The sequence below is a fragment of the Oxyura jamaicensis genome, chromosome 5, assembly GCF_011077185.1.
Source record: "Oxyura jamaicensis isolate SHBP4307 breed ruddy duck chromosome 5, BPBGC_Ojam_1.0, whole genome shotgun sequence".
NCBI lineage: Eukaryota > Metazoa > Chordata > Aves > Anseriformes > Anatidae > Oxyura > Oxyura jamaicensis.
This window is the reverse complement of record NC_048897.1, coordinates 16,260,600-16,280,987: the sequence shown is the minus strand read 5'-3', so window position 1 is coordinate 16,280,987 and position 20,388 is coordinate 16,260,600. Positions and strand designations below refer to the sequence as shown.

Sequence of the window (20,388 nt, the reverse complement as noted above, 5' to 3'; positions counted from 1 at the left end):
TTTTTTTTAACCCCTAGACATATAAAGGAATAGTTTTGACAAGAGAGAATTACAGCCCATTTATTAGGCTATGTCAGTATCTATTTTTCCCTTTATCGCTTATATAAGAGCAGTTACGGCAGTCTGGTATTGCCCTGCCAGTACAGTTTCTCCTCCACTTTTTTCTTTTTCCACTGGCAGAAAAGCAGCATCTTAAAAGTTTTCCTGAAAGTTTTGTTACAGAGAGCATAACAAATGGGGTTAACAGTGCTGTTCACATAGCATAGCCAATATCCGAGGTGCCACAGGGTCAGGGGAATGCAGTCAGAGCAGAATGTGGAGATCAAAACCATTATATTGTAGGGAGTCCACGTGATGATAAAAGCCAAAAGAATGGCACTTAACGTCTGTGCTGCTTTGCGTTCCTTTATAAGAACCATCCTTTTCCTTTTGGTGATTTGGTTATTTATATTTGGATCCATGCTTTTGATGGAAGGACCCTTTGATAGAGCAGCAGAACAAGGAGTTATTTTTACTTTACGACAACCATTGTTGGCTTCCTGAGTGCCATCAGCCTTAACCACCAAGCGGAACTTATAGGCCACACATTTTTTATTTTTTTGGCCTTTGGCAGGTGATAAAAAATATTTCTGGGTCTCAAAATCATTTTCTTCAGGTTGATCTTTGACAACAACATCCTTACTCTCCCTTTCATTAAACTCTTCTTCATTATCTTTAGAGGGACTTTTGTAAGCTACTTGGAAAACAGAATCAGTGGCAAGTTTATCCTCTTCTTCTGAAGATGCATAGCTGCTGCAGGTGGTTAACTGGTCAGCCTTGGACCAGTCATTGCAAGTACCCGCTGCCTGAGATGCTTTCACTGTAGCTGATGTACTTCGACTAGATGAAGACCAGGAAGCCTGACATCTCTCTCTTTTGACTAAATTTTGTTGCTTGCAACTGAAACAAGACTTCAGAAGAGCTTTCTGAGGCTTTATCATCTCAAACTCTGCCACAGACTCAGAACCCTGAAGTTCAGCAAGGTCCTTGGTACGTTTCTCCGTCTCTTTATAGATGCGGCAATACAAAATGGTCATCACTGACACTGGAATATAAAAAGCAGCAATTGCAGTACCAAAGGTGATAATGGGCTCGTATAAAAACTGTATCTGACATTCCTCGGGTGGTACTGTTCGTTCACCAACAAAATACTGCCAGCACAAAATAACAGGTGCCCACAAAACGAAGGAAATTAGCCAAGCTAGACCAATCATGATGCCAGCTCTTCTGGGTGTGCGTTTAGCCCTGTATGTTAAAGGCCTTGTGATGGAAAAATATCTGTCAAAGCTGATGACTAGAAGGTTCATTACTGAGGCATTGCTAGCTACATAATCCAGTGCTAGCCACAGATCACATGCCAAACTTCCAAGAGACCAATGGCCTATGAGTATATAAGATGTATAGAGGTTCATAGAGAATATTCCAATGATGAGGTCTGCACAGGCAAGGCTGAGCAAGTAATAGTTGTTAACGGTTTTGAGCTGACTGTTAACCTTGAAGGATATCATTACAAGAATATTTCCCACTATGGTTATTAAGCTTACAATTGCAGTTACAGTGGCAATAGTAATAACTTCCCAGAGGCTATGCCCTTCTAACTGTTTATGGTTGATGGATGAACTGTTTATAACAGTAGAATTGCTGAATAAATTTACTTCCATTGTTGTTCTTGGTCTATTGTCATGAGGATCTTGACTGTTGCATATTGCTTTCTGCACTTGAAAATATTATTTTGGAGACAGCTGTAAAGATCAAAGGAAAAAAAAGAGAAAAAGAAAGCAGCTCATTAAATAGCATAGACTTCCATCAAAGTTACTGTGAAACACTTTGTAAAACAGTCTATTAAATTGTGTTCTCTTTCTGCATTGTGATTATTGTTTCTACAGTTGTGAACATAAGTAAAACACACAAGTATATATTCTAGGACAATGTACTCTAGCATCTTATGACATTTCTAAATGTGATCAAAACAATTATTGTTTCATAAGATGTTCAGTCATGCCAGCTCTTACGTTTAGAATACCTTAGGAGACACTCTACATATTCTTAGAGACAGACATTTAAAGCTCTGCAGTGTAATGAGACAGTGAGTGACAGTGTTGTTCCTTACAGTACTTTGTAGAAGACACGTCAAGATTTCAGAAATTGTCTTTGGAAAATCTGGGGAAGTCATTGCTTTGAAACCATCAATAGAAAGCTAAAAAGAGGGAACTGAGGATGCATGGGGAGAAAGGAACCATGGTGGCATAGCGGCACTGGGAAACAATCAGGTGTTAGAAGTGCTTGGGGCAATGGGTGGGGAACTTTTGAGTTAAGCAAGTAGGCAAGGTCAAAAAATGTTTTTGGAAAAATAAGTGAGGTAGAAAGGACTTTTCTTAATTGGAAGATCTTGGGACAGAGGAGACTGGTGACGTGTGGAAGTGCAGTTTGGGTAGACAGGTGAGTGAATGATAGCATTGAGGATAGAAGGGAGTAAACTGAAGAGGAATCATCAATGGATGACCACAGTGACAAACAATGCCACAAAAATAATTTAATGCTGTAGATTGCATATGCAGCAGAAGGAGGAAATTGAACCACTGTCTATTAATGAATACATCTCTGATGTCCATACAGTCTCTCTAATATGGTGTAATTCTTCACTGTTTTTTTCTCGTTCCTGTAAATGCATGCCTGAATTAGGCAATTTGGTTCTTTCACAGACCTCTGATGTTTTTAAAGTCATTCCATCATATCAGATGATGATAATCACTTGTTTGATGCTTAATCTTGTTAGGCTGTATAATTTTGGAATAATCATATGGTTGTTAGATTTTAAAGTCAGAAACAGAAGATAAATTATTAGTAGTGTGCTTATTGGGCATCTAGCCAGTAAAAATCAGGTAAGGAGATCCCATTTTTTCACAGCAGGTATAGGTTCAGCTAAAATTATCTATCACACAGGTCACTTATTAAAGTCCAACTCTAAGTCTTCAGGATTCTCTCTGTACAAGATCTCTATTTTGAGGTTCTTTCTATCCATCCACACCCCTACTCTGTTTTTTCATCTTTCATCCTAACTCTCAAAGCATTATTTTATTCAGTCTTGGCAAGTGTCTTGCATTAACTGCAAGCTTTCACAGCCTGTCCTTTTCCCACTTGTCATCATCTATTTTTGTAACAAGTAGTTGGCTGCTGAATATATCAATATCAGCTGAATCTATCAATATTTTATAGCCACTTGTTGAATTTTCAGAAAAGCATCTAAATTTTTTCATTGACCTTTTATTTATTTATTTATTTATTTATTTATTTATTTATTTATTTATTTTCCCCTTCATTCACTTTTGTTATTCAATATCTCCTAAGTATCTGCAAACATGTTCCATATTTCTTCCCCAAACACTCCATAATGATTATCTCTTTTTGTGATGAAATCATGGTAAGCTGGCTGGTGTACTGGTACCACTAGCTATCATACTAAGCAAAATGGTGCTCCTCCAACTGTATCTGTCTCTTTGTCATCTCCTGTCTTATATTTAGATGTTCATCTAAGTGTGTTCTGTTTATGCACGATGCATATTGAGACTAGCTCAGTGGTATTGGTTCATGTGTAGGCCTTGCAGCCTAGCAATAATCATAATAATCATAATATATGCAGGTTGACCATCTGTATGCTTGGCTCCTGTGGCCTCAAGAGCCAGTCTATCAGCCAAGAATAGCTGAAGTGCCACTGCAGTTCTAACGAGCCCCAAGTGAAGAAAGAATTTTCATCCTGGTTCTGTAATCGACAGACGTCTACTCAAAAAAGGAGAGGGAGGCCCTCACTTCTCGCCTTCTTCATAACAGCTCATACCAATGAAGGAGCTGACCTTGGACTCAGCCAGCTAAGCTTGAACTTAGTCACCAGAGCTCCTAGAAGGGCGATGTACTCCATGCCCCTACAGCTAACATAACTGAAACACTACCAATGCTCTACCAGGCTTTTTTTTTTTTTTTTTTTCAAGTTACAAGATTTCACAAGAGGCTTGAGACAGTCTTAAAAAACCATGAGCTATGAATGTCAAAGAGGCACACGGATAAACCTCTAATTGGCTGCCTTCTACATTTGCCTAACACCTGGGGTTGAGCAGTCATTTAGTATGATTATAGGAGATTGTTTGAACTTCTCCCCCCCCCCCCCGTGGTTTTTTTTGTTTTGCTAATGATGACACCTTTCTCAAAATAATAAAGAATAGAAATTGTGATGCTTTGTCTTTTGTCATAGGTAGCAAGTATGCTCCCCTCTCAGATCTCTTACCCTGTCTAAAACTAGGAATTAGGATGAAAGACTGATGAAGCTATCCCATATGGACTGCAGACCACAGAGCAAAAGGAGTAGAAATTGGTGTTGCCCCAACAATATAGTTCTTGGTTTGAAATGACTTTTGGTAGGGGCAACAGATAATATGGTATAGAAATTATAATTCATGTATAAACAGAGGTCAGAGGTGTATTGTGAAGGTTAAGTGCATCACAAAGGGAGCCCAAAATAAAACATTTGCAGGAGCTGCTAATAACTCATCTCAGCGGTTCTCATTTACAGTGGTTTTCTCTTGTATGATGTGAAGACTTTTCTTTTTGAAGGCTTTTTGCATTCCCCTCCCTACTTATTTTCTTTCTATGTGCCACTCTTACTGCAACAGGGTGCAAGTAATACAGTCCTTTATGTTCACCTACTATTTTTTTCAGATACATTTTTCTTTCTCTGGTGTTTTCATGCTTGGTATGAGCTCTCTATAATCAATGACAAAAACTTAGTCATTATCACCAGGTAAAGCACTCTCGTTATCATCATGTTCCCTCTCTACTGGATTGTTTTACTATGATGCCTATAAAAATTGACAGTAGCTAAGCTGCTAGCATGCAAAGATCTCTTCTTGGCATTTTGACCACTCTCATCATCTCCTCATGCTGCATCATCTTTTGTCTCATACTTCTGTGCTAATGCTTTGCGGTGTTACCTTTTGTTCTCTGTTTGTGTATCACTCAAGGCAATCGTGTCTGTGAGTGGGTCTTATGTGTGCTATGGTAACATAATTTATGTTAATTGACTATCACAATAGATTATAATAGTAGGGAGATCAAAATTAAATTACAAAATCAAAATGCACATGTACAATATCATGACTTTGCTATCTGTCTCATAATTATTGATGCATGAACCTCACACTTATGAGTCGCAATGATATTTGCTATTTGTTGCCAAATATTACTGATATTTTTTTTCGAACTAGCTGTAAGCACTAATTACTGCGAGTTGTTAAATTTGTGCATATAGTCAGCTTACAGTTATCTGCAGGCAGATTGTTCATGTCACAGATAAATTGTGCCACAGATGCAAGCACAGCTTGGGTTCGATGGGGTTTATTAGCTCTAGCTCAGCGCTAGGTCTGCCAGGCCTGTGCTGGCTGCACATGGAATCATTTGGATGTCTGTACAACATGCTTGCTAGTGCAGCTCCCCATTACTTGATTTATTTGCTTGCGTGTGGCACCGGAGTCACGCTAATTTTACTGGTGTGTTGAGCATTGTGCCCCAGAAGCAGCCCTTACCATGGGCAGTGCTAGTGCAGAGACACTAGAACCCGTCATTTCACAGTGTGGGAGTTCTGGCAGCATTTTTGCTGTAAGGATTACCGGGTTTAAAAACTCTGCAAAAACAGATTTATATTTTAATGTGTACTGTCAAGTGACAGCAGGTGCAGTCAAAACCAATGGAGCAAGTGTGATGGACGGGAACTGAGGAACCTCCCTGGGCCCAAGATGTGCCCTGTAGCTCAGACACAGCCAGCCAAACAAGCCTAGCTTTAAGGGACAAAGCTGTTCCCCTGTCCGTCGTCTTCGTCCTCCACACTTTGGGGGTGTGCAGGATCACTTCACAGGCTTTCTGTCACACAGGGTAGCATACAACCAGCTGTCAGCCTGGGCTGGGTTACTTTTTTGCCTCACGTAATACAGAACACTAACTTTACCCGGCTTTCACCAAGATGGCTATTTTCTAAAGATGGAATACATTGTTGTTTGTTTTAAGCACGTGTGGAAAACTTCATTTTTCACTCGTCACCCTCTGAGATTTGCGAAGGGCCAGCAGGCCGGACGGAGGTAACCGGGCCTCGGCGGCGCGGTGCCCGCGCGGCCGCACTCAATCCGCGCGGCGCCGCCATTTCCCTCTCCCGGCCTCCGCCACCGGCCTCTTTCCGGGAGTAGGCGGGGACCGGCGCGGCACAGGCCGGCCGGCCACAGGCGGTACGCTGCGGAGCGCTGCGGTACGGCCCGGCCATGCAGCCGGAGCGGGGCGGCAGCCGGCCCCGCAGGGAAGGCGGGCGGCACGGCCGGAGGCGGCCGAGCGGCGCGGAGAGGGCGGCCGAGCCGACGGCTGAAGGCAGCGGCGAAGACGGCCACGGCCGAGGAGGAGCCGGGGGCCGGGGAAGAGGCGGCGCTCACGGGCACCGAGGAGGCGGGGGCCGGGGCAGGCGAGAGCCCCGGGGCCGCGGGGCAGCGCCGCCGTCTGCTGCCCACCACCACTACCGGCGGGTAAGCAGCAGCAGGAGGAGGAGGGGAAGGAGGAGGAGGAGGAGGAAGAGCAGAGCCCGCCCTCCGCGGCACGGGAGCACGGGGAGGCGGGGCCGCTGCCTCCCCTCGGTGCGGCCGGGCGGGCTCCGCGGCCTCTCGCAGCGCCGTGGCGTGGCCGAAACGCGTGTGCTGGGGTGGGAGCCGGGGGGGGGGGGCTGCTGGCCAAACCCCTTTGTGCAATGAAGCACGAGCCGCGTTTGGAAATACAGCGCTGTTTGCAAATAGAGATGATGAGTTGATGAGCGTTTTTGACGCAGTTGATTACAAGTTGAAATGAGCGCGTGTCTTGTCCAGCCCGTGGTACTGGCAGTGAAAACACGGGGACGTGCTCAGCTTGCAGAGTGGGTATCTGATTCACCCAAACACTCACTGTCACTGATCCCACTCGAAGCCTATGTTTTATCTAAATATGAAGTGTTTTAACAGGTTAAAGGTAACACAAACCTGCCTACCTGTACCACAACTACACTGTCAGTGTGCTCTGGAGATGTTAAAAAGCTCTATACAACCCACTGTAGTACAAGATCAACGCTATACCTTTTAAAAAAATACAGAATATTCTAATTTGGGGATAGGTGCTTTGACAGTATGACATTCATATTGTTTTGCTTTCTTTAGCATTGGTGAAACATGGAAATCATGATTGGCCCTGGAAAGGCAAAAAGATTGCAATCCCAACCTAATGCTGATAGGTGTTGGCAGCACTGGGAGTCCTAATGTAGACAGACCAGCTGCTACCCCATTTTCAGGATCAGGTTGATTAGATTCAATGTGACTTTTATGATGCTGTGGCTTCAGTTGGACCCAGCCAATGTTTTATCTGTATTAGAGCACCCATGGCTACTGATGGGTTTCAAAAACTGCAAAATATTTGGTCTCTTGTCACTGCATTCGGATTCATTTTAGCACTCATTTTTATGAGAAAAATGCAGCTGGATTGGTACTGTTACCTAGAGCACTGGTTGGCAATTTCACTTGTTTGCAATACAGGGTTCTGATTTCATACTGATGTGTGCAGACAGGTTTGGATTCCGGATATGAAACAGTAGTGCTCCCTCATGAGCCACAGATGCATAGGGTGGAAGTTTAGTACCGGTATTAGCTGAAAAAAACATCCTGAGTTGATTTTGAGTTGTTGGTCTGTTTCTTACTAAGTTAAAACGCGTCTATATCTATGTTCTCTCCAGTAGTGCTGTAATTGTCTCAGCATGACACGTTTCATAATTTAAAAGATGTACTCAGTAAGGGAGTCAAACATTGTATGTATGCTTTTTCATCTGGATTATTTTTTGAAGTATTTTAGGAAACAGTTAAAAGATTTTCTTTTGGGGCAATTTACAGTATGTTTTTCCTGATCACCATGTTACTGACTTTGATATGCTCTTCATTTTAATGTAGTGACTTCATTTGTTTGTGTGGGCTGCGTGTTTAAAAGCGAAGCGAGAGCTAAGGGTTTCCCAGAGCTCCACTAATCAATATTGAAGCATCATGCTTTTCCTACGTTGGAGTCTTTTGGCATTAAGCACCATATGCTTTCACAGCACACCTGTCACAGACCTTGCATTTACTGATGTGCTCCCAGTGATCTAGCCATAGTGTCGACAGCTGTGCCAACCTGCAGCTGGTGGTGCCTGGTGTTAGTCTGAGCCAGCCTGAACGTTTACCCCTTACGAAACAGAGGCCCTTCTTGCTCTCTATTTTTCCATCTGTACGGTAATGTGAGTTCTCTTGTAGAATTTTTGATATAAGCTAGGCTCTGTTTCTGAATGGATCCAACCCTTAACTGGCAGGAAATTGCCCTGTTTTATTTCTTGCTCTGTTCAGCAAGGTCACTTGTTTCAGACAACTGCACCAGCTCAGCGAGAGGAAGCCTGACCCAGAGTAAGCAGTATGTGTGAGAGGGAACCCTGCTGGTTTTCAGCTGCAGGGGATCTGAGCTTCTCAAGTGGTGATGTGTAAATTTCATACCTGGAGAGCCAGCTAATAATACTGGTAGTGTGAGTGGTTTATCCCATCACTTTTCTGACTGTGTGCTGAGAACCCACATCCTTCTATGAAAAATCTTTCTTTTTTTTCAAAGGGACCTTGAAGTTTCCTGGAGTAGGGAGGTAGAGGATACTGAAATTTTGTAGTATGTAGGATTTTGTAGGGTAATTTCAGCCCTTTTGCTTTCCAGGGTAGAATTTGTGAAAGATTACGTTGCATTTCCCCAGTGTTGGTGTTGGTTTGGCATTTTGGAGAAATTTTCTTACTAGATTAGGATTCTTCTAGCATTGTATAATCAGAATTGAGATAATCTGGTATTATATCCTGAAAAAAGATATTTTAGAATCATAATTAAAAGTTATTAAAATATAAATTTTAATTTATTTCTACCTTATTTGTTTATAGAACTATTGCTGCTAAACTAGATATTGAAGTACTTTGTGATTACCTGACCTTTAGTTCTTGTCAGAGATTTTTTTTTATATGTTCAATTATGAAGAGCTTTATGAAAAAATCTATATCAAATTGCATTAAAATAACTGGATTTGAATTTGTTGAGCCTACTATAGACAGAGCAGTAAAGTGCAAGTGAAATTATAGGTGAATGGATTTAGGAAAGCATGTCAGTAAAGGAAAGAGTGTCAGTAACACCAAACTTCATTAAAAATCTTGGAAAAACCTACCAGTTTTTAGGTTGAGCTAGAAATTGGCGTGAAATTGCATAATGTTTTGGCAGTAATATTTCTTAGTAATTTGCATTCATTTGAAACCAATATTCATCTTCAAAATTTGTCTTTTCGATGCTTTAATTTGGTGGATCCTGAGCCTGTTTTTGAAGCTACAGGAGGTTGTTATTTCTGACCTGTACAACAGGGATAAGAAAGCACAGTGCTGATGGCATGTTAGCATCTCAGGTTTCTGTGGACTAGCGAATGCTGGACACCACTTTATATGTTTGTACACTATTGTAAGCGTGCTGTAATTCTTTTTATTTTAGTAATAGCTGTGCTGCTTTCAAATCCTGCCAAGACCCAGTACTTGCTGAGTCAGTTCTCTCCCTCTGCTGGATGGTAATGTAGAAGGAGATCAGGGTGCTATTTGTTTATAAACAATAGACTTACTCTTATGGTAGGTTTAGATGTGGATCAAAATCTTAAAAGCTTTCATGATTACCACCAGCTATTAAGGAAATATCTTTCTGGAGAACTCCACAGCACTGTTCTTTAAGCAAGATGCTGCTTCTCATGGAAGTGTGGAATTGGCTTAGGAACTGGGAGGAAAAGTGCTCATTTCTTGTGAAAGAGAAAAAGGATCTTGCACTTGTTCAATCTTATTACTAGCATGCACGTTGATTTAACTGGCTTGACTGCTGAAGATTTTGCATCCTTGTTTCAAAAATAGTATTAATCTGAAGTCTGATTATGACCAGCTGGTTTACCAAATGGCAGATTTCTTTGCAGATCTGTCAGCTTGAATAATTTTATGTTGCTTCTGTCTGTTTTAACTTATCTAATCTATGTTAAATAAATAGAACAGATTTGCAATTATTCATTTTTAGTAATATAAAATTATAATGCTCAAAGTAAAAGATCCAGTTGAAATTGGCCCAATATTATCATTTCCTTTTATCCTAACTCCTCTACTTTGCATATAATTCATATCTGATTTTGTGTACTGTTATTTGTACTGATTTTTTTTTTTTACTGATTTGTACTGTTACAGTACTTCATGTACTATTTTGAATAGCTCTCTATAAAATAAAGGTTATATATATAAAAGAAAAGCTAAATTTGTGGGCATGATACTGAGCTTTATTTTGATTGTCCTTGACCATGTCCTTCTGAGGGTGGTTTAAGTAAGATATTCTTCTAACTTTCTTTCAGTTATCACAAATTATACATTGTGTGCGCATGTGATGCATGCTACTCCTGAAGTGCAGTTGGAATGGGCAGGTCCATTTTCATGTTCCTTTTCTGACTTTGGGTGTCAGTTGCAAGTGGAAGTCAAATAGATCGATTTTAGTGCATTCACTCTTTAACAGTTTCGAGATGACATCATCAAACTTATTTAATTTTTATTGTCTAAAACTACATCTAATGTTACCAGCATCAGATATATTTTTCCTCATTAGTATGTGCTGAAACTTTACAGTCTAAGCAACTGCAAAAAGCAATCTGTTCAGAGGCAGCTACATAGTAACACAAGCTTGGATTCTTCAAATACATATACATCTGGTTTCCTGTAGAGCACTGCAACACATCCTGTGCATATAGGAGAAGAAATAGATACCTGGAACAACACTTCTTTTGATACTTTATGTTACTGTTCTACAACGCAACTAGGAAAAAACTTATTGAGATCAATGTATGTCAATTTGCGAGCTGTACTTAATTACTAATGAGGTGCGAAGAGCTTCCCTTCGCAGGAGTTTCTCTACTGTGATGAGGCGTGAAGAGCCACTAACTGCCTGACTGAAGTGTGGCTTGCTTTATCTGGAGTGTATTGATTTAGATTAAGCCTCTTGATGACTGTGTGAGCAACCGGTTGGGAACTTCTTTACGGTTCAAGTGTCAAATCGGTGTTTGTTAAATGGGATTCTGCAAGGCTTCATCCTGCGTCTGCGTGCATTCAGTATTTCTATTAATAATTCCGATGAAGAAGTGAAATAGCTCTAAAATGTGCAGGCAGTGCTGAGGAAGGGAAGGCAGAAGGGTGGAGCGCGGAGCTGGCATTCAGCACAGCCTCAAGAAATGAGAGAAAGAGACTGCAGGAAGGTGTAGTTCAAGGTCACATTTTACACAACTATATTTAAGTTGGAAAAATCTGCAGAAGGATGCGATTGGTTTTGCTGCAATTCTATAGAAAGGAACTGGCGGCTTAATAGATGAGCAGGTATTGAACTCTAGGCCAGTTCTGTTCAACTTCCCTGTCAGTGGTCTGGATGCAGGACTGGATCGCATCTTTCGCGAGGTCGCTGGCTGTACTCCCCGGGGAGGTGCTCTTGACGCCCGAGAGGAACAAGAGGCCTTGTGCAGGGATCTAGGTACATTGAAGCATGGGGCAATCATAAATGGTGTGAAATTCAACGAGGGTAAATGCTGCTTAGATGCATTTTGGTTCAGGTGTTTACAGCCTGGGGTGGGGTAATGCCGGGTGCAGGTACGGGCCGGCAGGCAAGCAGCAGGAGAGCAGCCCTGCAGAAAGGGATCAGGGCCTGGGGGCTGCGGCAGGGTGAGAGGCCGAGGACACTGGGCTGGCCTAGGCGGGAGAGGAGCAGGCTGAGGGCGAGCTCAGTGCTCTTGACAGATCCCCAGGGAGGGGAAATGGAGGGCTGATGACAGGACCAGAGGGAACAGCACAGAGCTGTCCAGGGCAGGTTCAGGCTGGGCAGTAGGAAAAATGCCTTCACAGTGAGGGTGGTCACAGCCTGTGACAGGCTTCCTGGAGAGGTGGTTGGTGCCCCTGCCTGTCGGCCTTCAGGAGGCATCTGGACAATGCCCTCATCAATGTGCTTCAACTTCTGGGCAACCCTCAAGCGGTTGGGCAGTTGGGCTGGAGAATAATCTGTAGGTCACTTCTAACTGAACTAAACATTTCTATTCTATTTCTATTCCTATTCTTTACAACCAAAGAGAAAAGTTGAGAGGATCTATTTTTTTTTTTTCAGTTTGGAAAAGAGGATATTTTGGGGGAAGCATGAATAGGAGTACTCCATTAAGTAGAAAGGTTGCTGCAAACTGATCAGAAATGAAATGTTTTAGGTAGGACAAGAAGGAGGTTTATAAGGAGGTTTAATTAGGGCATTGGGAAGAAAAATTGTGACTGAAGGGGTAGATAGCTTGTGTAATGTATTATGTAGAAAGTATATGGAGATCAGTATAGAAAAATATTGTCAGAGGTTTTAAGAACATGGTGAGGGCTGCTGAGCCTGCTCAGCTCCTGTGTAACTGCTTGTCGCAGCCTTTTTTTTGCATTGGAAAAAGGGAAACACTTTTTGTTCAGCCAAAGTTAGTTTATTCTTCTCAGTTGCCAGCCAGTAGAGAAACCTCATTTTCACAGAGCCAGGGAACACACTATTTTGTAATAATCCTGATTGTTTAGCATGGAATAGTTTAATGAGATTTATTGTTATTCTTTCATTGTATTTGCCCTTCTGATTTTCTGATTTAACTTGAAACACTTGTACTGAAAAAGTCCTGTTACATAGGTGAACGTGCAGCATCAGTACTACATAAGAGCTTCATGTCTGATGTGATCTTTTTTTTTTTTTGTAATGTAATTATAATGAGCTCTTTTATACACACACACACATATAGTTCTGATGCCAGTGCCTTTCTGTTTTCCTGCCTCACCTATTTGGAAGTTTTTGTTCCACTTCTCTTCCTCAAGTCTCTCAGGTAGTAATTGGATAACTCTGAAACAGACGATCCTGAACCTTTGTTATCTTAAACAAAGAACTTCATAAACTCCATATTTTGTTGTACAAAAGATAACTTTGAATCCTGCCATTACTTAGATTTAATTATCACATATGATGTGGTAGGTGTTATTCGGAGGAAAGCCAAGAGGTAATGGCTCGAGTGTTGGAGAAGCTCTCCCAAGAGCTCACCATCCTATTTAGCTGCAATTTCAGCTCTGAGCGAAGAACTAAGCTGGCTCACATAAGGGTTTATGTCGTTTACATCATGCTGTGGCAGCTGAGAAGCGGTGCTAGCAGCAACCAGCAGGAAGGGCAGGTGGCTGCCTGACCCCATGGGGCAAGGAGCTGCTGCTCAAACAGCTGTGGGGGTCCTCACTCCTCAGGGGGGTATGTTTTGAATGCAAGGTGGGGTAAGTGAAAACCATGTGTGTATGAGCCAGTGGAACTTCTCACCACCAAGCGTTTGCTCTAAGCAGAGCTCCAAGAGAAGTTGTTTGTGCAAAGGGAACACATGTGGGCTCCGAGCTAAACACATTGCTTGTGTTGTGTGGCTCTGGTTGTGTCAATGGTCCCAGAGAACATCGTGAGGGGATTGGTGTGGGTACATGAAATGGGAGATCAGAGGTAGTTGCGATGAAAGAAGCAACAAATTTCTGTAAGTGATGAAATCTAATTGAAAATTCATTCTGTAATGCTCTAACTCAACTAAGTAACAGTTTTATTGTCACAAAGGCAATTCTCAGAGAGCTCCTGCTTTCCCACAAATGTAACTGGGTAGTTTTGGGAGCCCTCTTGGGGGTTTTCAGCCAGCCTAGTGGTGCTTCGTGGTCTTATGTAGCCATCAGAAGGCTTCACTGTATTTTAAAGAAACATAAAAATCACAGGTGATTGATTCAGTGGTGGTTTGGAGCCTTGTAGCAAGCACAGAGGAATTTTTCTTACTGGCTTGCATAATCAAAGGATTTTAGGTCTGTGATTCTATGGTAAGGCATGAAAAGGTCTTTTTTCTACAGTTCCCTTTCATGTGAGCCATTCCTCTGTATTTTAACATGCATGTGGTGTTTCATGATTATTACTATTATTTTTTTTTAAAGTAATGCTTTAACTCTTCAGCAGGTAGACTGACTTATGCATCCTGCTAGTGAAACCAGTGAATCTGCTGGAGAGGGTGAGAACCTTGCCTCAAGGCTCTGTTTCTATTCTTGCTTTGCTTTTCCCAGAGGATAACTATACAGTTTCAACTGTACAGACTTTCTCTTTAACTCTGAAATAGCCAGGGTCTTTGACATGTAGAGAGTGGAGTGATCTTTCTGGGCCATGGCATTTCCTAGGCTACTGCTCTGTCACTGGTATATTTTGATGGGTTGAGTTTTTTCCAGTTGCCTGACAAACTAAGCTGTTGTTTTTCTGTATTCTCATTTGGGTTCTATTACTCAGGTTTTGCTGCTTTGCTTACTTCACTGACTTTTGTTCCTGTTAATTTGTAGCAGTAGGCGTCATGCCTGTGGAAGCAACAGAAGCTTAAATGGTACCGTACTCATTATTTCTTTTCCTTCCACTTCAGCCGTTCAGTTAGCAAGGTTGTTAGAAGATCATTGTCCCAGAGTGATGAGTGCAATTTATTTGTGGAGGTAAAATTCAGAACCAAATTGTGCTAATGAGAGAAGTTTGTTCCTTCAGTGTTTTTGGCTTGGCTCATAGTATTTTATTGTTGCTAATTGGGTGCATATTCATTACTGAGTTACTGCTAAGAATTAGTATGTGTCTGTGTATATATATATATATATTTGTACAAATTTGCCTGGGATACACTCGATACTAGTAGACTCAGAGTGGTTTCCCTTGTGGTGGGACCCAAGCTGAAATTGTCTGCCTGGTGTCTGGGCAATTGAGCACTGACCAGAGCTCACCACTTGCAAACTGCATATGAAGTTCTGCAGTTACTGGGCAAAGTGCACCTAGGTCTGGCAAACAGTGCAAACTGTGTTGTAATTAGAGATGTGATGTGCAGATAAAGCCCTGGACTTGTGGATCACGAGTATAGCCCAGTCCTTGCCCTTGTTGATAATTTGGATGTGCGCATATTTTCAGCAAGTTCTAAGTGATTCTTAGAGCTTCTTAATAACAGAGTTGCCTGAAGGGTCAGGCTGATGCTATGTGCTCTTACTTTTTTGAATTATACTTTAGAGACCAATGGCAAAATGGTGTTTTAACATCTTGTTTTTATGTCGTTAGGGCACTGGGGACCTTGGACAGTGGTTCTTCACTACTTTCTCTTGATGCACGTTGGATTTAGAGAAGCTAAAGGTTATAGTTGTGACAAATTTGGTTGAATTACCCACAAGACATTTGAAAAATTAAGGTGAAATATATATACAATTTTTGCTATTCAAGTCAGTAAGACAGCTTCTAGAATCTAGCATTGTGAGCGTTGAAGAACAATAACAATTTTAGGCAGAAACTTCGAACCCAAACCTTTCTTGTGAGCTTCATGATTTTTGTTCCTTTTAAATGGCACATCATTCCTGTTATGTTAAATAGAAGTTTCAGAAAAGAATGTGTCCCTGCCGTAGCCAATTCTATCTCTAGGTAACCCAAAGTGATAAGTTCTAGTATACAACATTTATGAAGCAGTCTTTAGGATTTCATCAATCTCTTAAAAATTCTTATCCAGTACAGTAAAGAATAAAAGCATTTTTCTTTATGCTACCTGTTCTCTCAGTTGCCCTTTCTGCTAATTAAGGTTCTCTTTAGCTTTGGTAGATCTCTCTAAAGGTCACCAATAGAGCAAACTAGTGAAGAGGATTACTCTTTGCAGGTTTTTTTTTTTTTTTTTTTTTTTTTTTGTCTCTTTTCATGAAAAAAAAACACCTCTGGGGGCTCTTCCTTCTTTAGTCTAAAGAAGAAAAATATGTTAGCTTTTTCCTTTTCAGTTGGCAACTGTTGAAAAAACAGTTAATAATATAAACTTGTATTTGTACTGGAAGAGATGTGATGGCTAGGTAAGGAAGTAAATTGTATCTGTTAATGAGAGACAATGCATAAAGGTCACTGGAGACTCACTACAAAGGCCCAAATAGGTAAATATGCTAATGCGAGAAGATTGTGAGTATAAAAACACGTGTATGACCTCACAAACCAACTAGCGGTTCTGGAAATAAAAAAAAAACATTTTCTTTTACTTACTCTGTCAGGTATGCCACTAAATTGTGAAACAGATTTAATATTTGGCAATGCTATTTACTGTTATTAATACTGATTAAAAAAAACCATAAGGTGCAATGCACAAAATATTAAATATCAATTTTTTGGTCTTTACATTTCATTATACTAGTCTGGAACAAAACCACATAAAAGCAGAAGGTTCTGCAAGTTCCTATACTGATTTATTTAAGCTGTCTGCCAAGAATGGCAATGAAGTGATTTTACGAATGCTTGTTTTCTGTTGAATAATTGAAAGGGGAAAAAATCTTATCTAAATTATGTGCAACCTTGAAGGAGGAAGTATAATGAAAAGTGGTTTAATTATTTTCAGTGAGACAGCAAAGCATATTGATGCACTTACCAATAATATTGTTTATTTTCTTGCCTTATTGCATCCTTTGTTAGCCCCTGTAAAATGCTGTTTGGGCTGAAAAAAATCTCTCTTAATGAAGTAATGCACTATTTTCATCTCTTCCTCAAAATGTATGGCAAAATCATGCTTGTATCTGCCAGTGTACATTAGTAACAGCTTGTTCACAAGATTACAGAACCATTACCACTGATGCTTGTTTGTAAAACGGCAGTCAGTGGACATGCAGAGAGAGCGTGATGAAAAGGTTTGAATCTGCAATCAGTAATGAAATGAAGGATTTGGAGAATATGGAAAAAGTTCAAGTTGTTGTCTGCTTTCTGCTCAGTTTCAAATACGAAGTGAACAAGTTTTTTAATTTCTCAGTTAAGCGACCTACCGCTGGACTTTAAATGCTTTGAAATGAATTTCCCTCAAGTCCTTCTTTTCAGTCTTTTTGTAATTTATGCAGAAACTTAATGCTGTCATAAAGATAGAGCAGGAATGAAAGAAAGAATTGATGCAAAGTGATTTTTGCTTTTATTTTGTGTGTATGTGCTGGTGTTTGGGCATCTGCCTGCTGGGTATGCTACAGGTCATTTTCTACTGCAGGGAGTGTTCGGTTGCTGTACAAAGCAGGTCTGAGAAATCAGGTTAGGTCACCCGTTGCAGGGGATGTCAAGCCACGGAATTCTCATGAGATGTGGGAGGTGCAACTTGAAATGCATTTGTGCACATAAGTGAATTGACTTTATTTCCACTTTCTGGGTAAAATGCTGTAGTTCTGCTGTAGCTGAATAAATGTGGATTGTATTTATGGACAAAATCCCTTTTGGATGTTTTGTTTTGGGACTTCCCACTGGTCTTAGTCACCACTTACTGTCAGGTCACCAGGGCAAACTGAACTATTTTCTAATGAGTATGTATGTGATCTGCAGAAAAAAAACTTCATATTTCTTTCAAAAAAAATGTACAGTGGTGATCTGGTGATCTGGTTGTTGGGTGTTTCTTATAAATTCTTGTATTTCCGTTGCCTGCAGTGAGTGACTGTTCTGAGACCAAGTGCATGTCACACATTGGTGGTGAAAAATTCTGTTTCTGACTGAGACAGGACAGTGTGGTGGGTCTACAGTGTTTTGTAATTGGTTTTGTGTTGATATTTGGATATATAGGCAGAACCCTGACCATGCTTATCGTTAATTCTGAAATTCTTATACAGTGGTTGGAGGAGACAGTGCTCTGGGAGCTGTGCTACTAACTGGGCAGTCTCTGAGCTACTAAAGAGCTTTAAATGGAGTTTTATGGTCTATTGCTGCCTTTTGATTTGGAGGAGCATCACAGAAACACATGTCCAGGCATACAACTCTGTTGGATTACAGTGCCTGTGGATTCAGCATGAGCCTCTCGTGTAGTTGACAATACCACGAATAGGACGGTTGGCAGTGACTTGCTGTGTTGTGGGACAGCAGGCTGTGTGGTGCCTGAGGGAACTCCAGCAGTTTTATTCCTTCTTTTGCCAAGTTTGTGCTGGGAATTCAGTGCTCTGACTTGCACAAGGAGAGCTGGCGACAGAGGGAGTCGGAGGATACTTTTTTTTGCACAGTTTGGGTGTGCCACTGATGGTGCCAGTGAAATCCTGCCTAGATTATGAGGCAGGGATTGCAACCTTTAGAAATCTGGAAGTGTATCCTTGCTGAATTACTTTTTTTTGCCCGTTTCCACTTTCCTTGCATCCCTATGTTCACTATGAGAATGGAAAGGAGGAAAACTGGGCTTTGATGACTAGCCCATACACTTCTCCCATCACTGAAAACATAAGGGAAAAAAGGTTTTGGTGTCTGTTCATCAAGTAGGTGGATAGTACTGTCTGCGTTTGTTGTTGTTGTTGTTTTTTTAAATGTCTAAAGAAATAAATTAATTTTAGTCTCAGAATTGGTCCATCAGACCATTCAATTGGTCTCAGAAATGATGTTTAAAACCCTGGGAGCTAAGAACAGTATCTTTAAGTACCATTGCTATAACATGTATTTTGTCTAGTGTGACTCAATTCTTTTTTTAATCAGTGTTATTCAATTCATACGTCCTGCTTGTTTGTTTGTGACTTTTTTCTCAGCTATATAGATATGCATTTCATTTGCATGTTAGGCAATCTGCTTTTTATCTTTAGCATCTTTTATATAATTTATTGTTCACTTATTTGCTATGTGGATGTGTATTAGTCTTAAAAGTTATTTGGTTTTGATACCCTTTTCTGGAAATATCTCCCAGAGAGGATATTTGTAACTGAAGAACTACTGCTTTGTTGCCACAGCAGAAATGTATTAATTCAACCTAATTTAAAAAAAAATGTGTCATGGCTGGGTCTGCCAGTTTGTTGATAGAAGGGTAGTGCAAATCTGAGTTTTTTCAGTAGCACGACGAATTACAGTTAGAAAATACTATTAGTATTAGTAATGAAAGATGAAGAACTTAGGGACTGTGCTACTGAAAGTGATGCAGACATGGTGAAAGAGGGAGGACAGCAGAAAGCTTTCCTTTTGAATTTCTTATGTACTGCCTTTTTAGGGTTTCAGATTACTAGAGTATCTCCTTGTGCAGCATTAATTTTTATCATGTGAATATTTTTGTGTGTTTGCAATATGCTGTTATTATGTGATAGTTGATCTGAAAAAGTGGCAGATGTTGGGTGTTTTCATTTAAATTCAAGACAGAAAAATTTCTCACAGTGAACCAAACACCAGTACTTGTATATTGAACCTCTAAAATGATGCATTTCACACGCCTCACTGACTTTCTTAAAGAAGCAAGTGAGAAAGGGAACTAAAAACGAGTCACAAATGTTCTAAAGTTCATGATGAAAGTTTTGCCAATCAGTGTAAACATTTTTACATATTTTATATAAAAATAAGTAAAATCAACAAATAACATCCCTGTGCCCACATGTTTTGTGGAGCAGGGATAATAACAGGGAATCCACAAGTCTTTAATGGAAAGCAGAAAACAAAATTGGCTTTGGAAAACCAAGTTTAACACTGCAAGAAATTAAAACACGGGATGTGGCTTATCAGTACAGTTGGCCAAACTAGTGGGTAAGTGCTGCCAGATAAGAGGGAAGGACCTGCTTTCCAGAGCTCATGTCTTACGGCAGGCTTCCAGCCTGTCCATCCATTGTTTGTGATTGTCAGAGTCTGCTGTGAACTGATACATGGACTTAAACTGGTGGAAGGCTAACACTAGAAATGAGAGAAAAAAAACTATTGATTAATTTTCTGCCAGTTTAGTTGAACAATTTCAAACACTTCTGTTCTATTTGGTGTCTTTCAGATATTTGTCTTTAATGCTGTGCCAATTGAAAATAGAGTAGTGGGGGGTGAATATCACCAGTTATTTTCATATTTTGAAATCCATACAAAAATATTGTCTTAGACCTTATTTGCCTTTTTTATTCTAATGAAATAGAAGTGTTTAAAATAACTCAAACTTTAAAAACTCTTACTGAGTGTTATCTGTGTTATTCAATGCACTGAATGTAAAGGTTGGAAATAGTTATTTTGCTATTCAAATATAATACAAGTTTTGGAGAACTGTTTTCATTTTTAAGGTAGCATGGCGGCAGTCTTTCGAAAGTGTCATATTTTTTTCTTGTGGCAAAAATTGATCCACTCAAACTTTGTCATATATATATTTTTTTCCTTGAACTAGGAACCCAGAAGCTTTTTCAACATTTTGGTTTTGATCTTGGCAGAGTTGCTGAATTTGCATTGGTTTTGTTCTAAAACTATGTACATGTGGGGAGT

General features: G+C 40.4%; 2 protein-coding genes across 3 annotated transcripts in view; one reads left to right on the top strand and one right to left on the bottom strand.

The window, feature by feature from the left end:
- The window catches only part of CHRM5 (cholinergic receptor muscarinic 5), a 49,606-nt gene continuing 29,218 nt past the window's right edge, over window positions 1-20,388 (bottom strand). The window contains exon 2 of the mRNA XM_035328757.1: window positions 1-1,781. Coding sequence (XP_035184648.1) covers window positions 114-1,700 — 1,587 coding nt within the window. The 5' untranslated portion in view covers window positions 1,701-1,781 and the 3' untranslated portion in view covers window positions 1-113. The remainder of the gene's footprint in view (window positions 1,782-20,388) is intronic.
- AVEN (apoptosis and caspase activation inhibitor) overlaps window positions 6,216-20,388 on the top strand; it is a 95,408-nt gene continuing 81,235 nt past the window's right edge. The window contains exon 1 of one of the 2 annotated variants that reach the window (XM_035328759.1): window positions 6,216-6,593. In XM_035328759.1, the coding sequence (XP_035184650.1) occupies window positions 6,339-6,593 (255 nt within the window). In that variant the 5' untranslated portion in view covers window positions 6,216-6,338. Of the gene's footprint in view, window positions 6,598-20,388 lie in introns of both variants that reach the window. The other variant, XM_035328758.1, reaches the window with a different exon arrangement.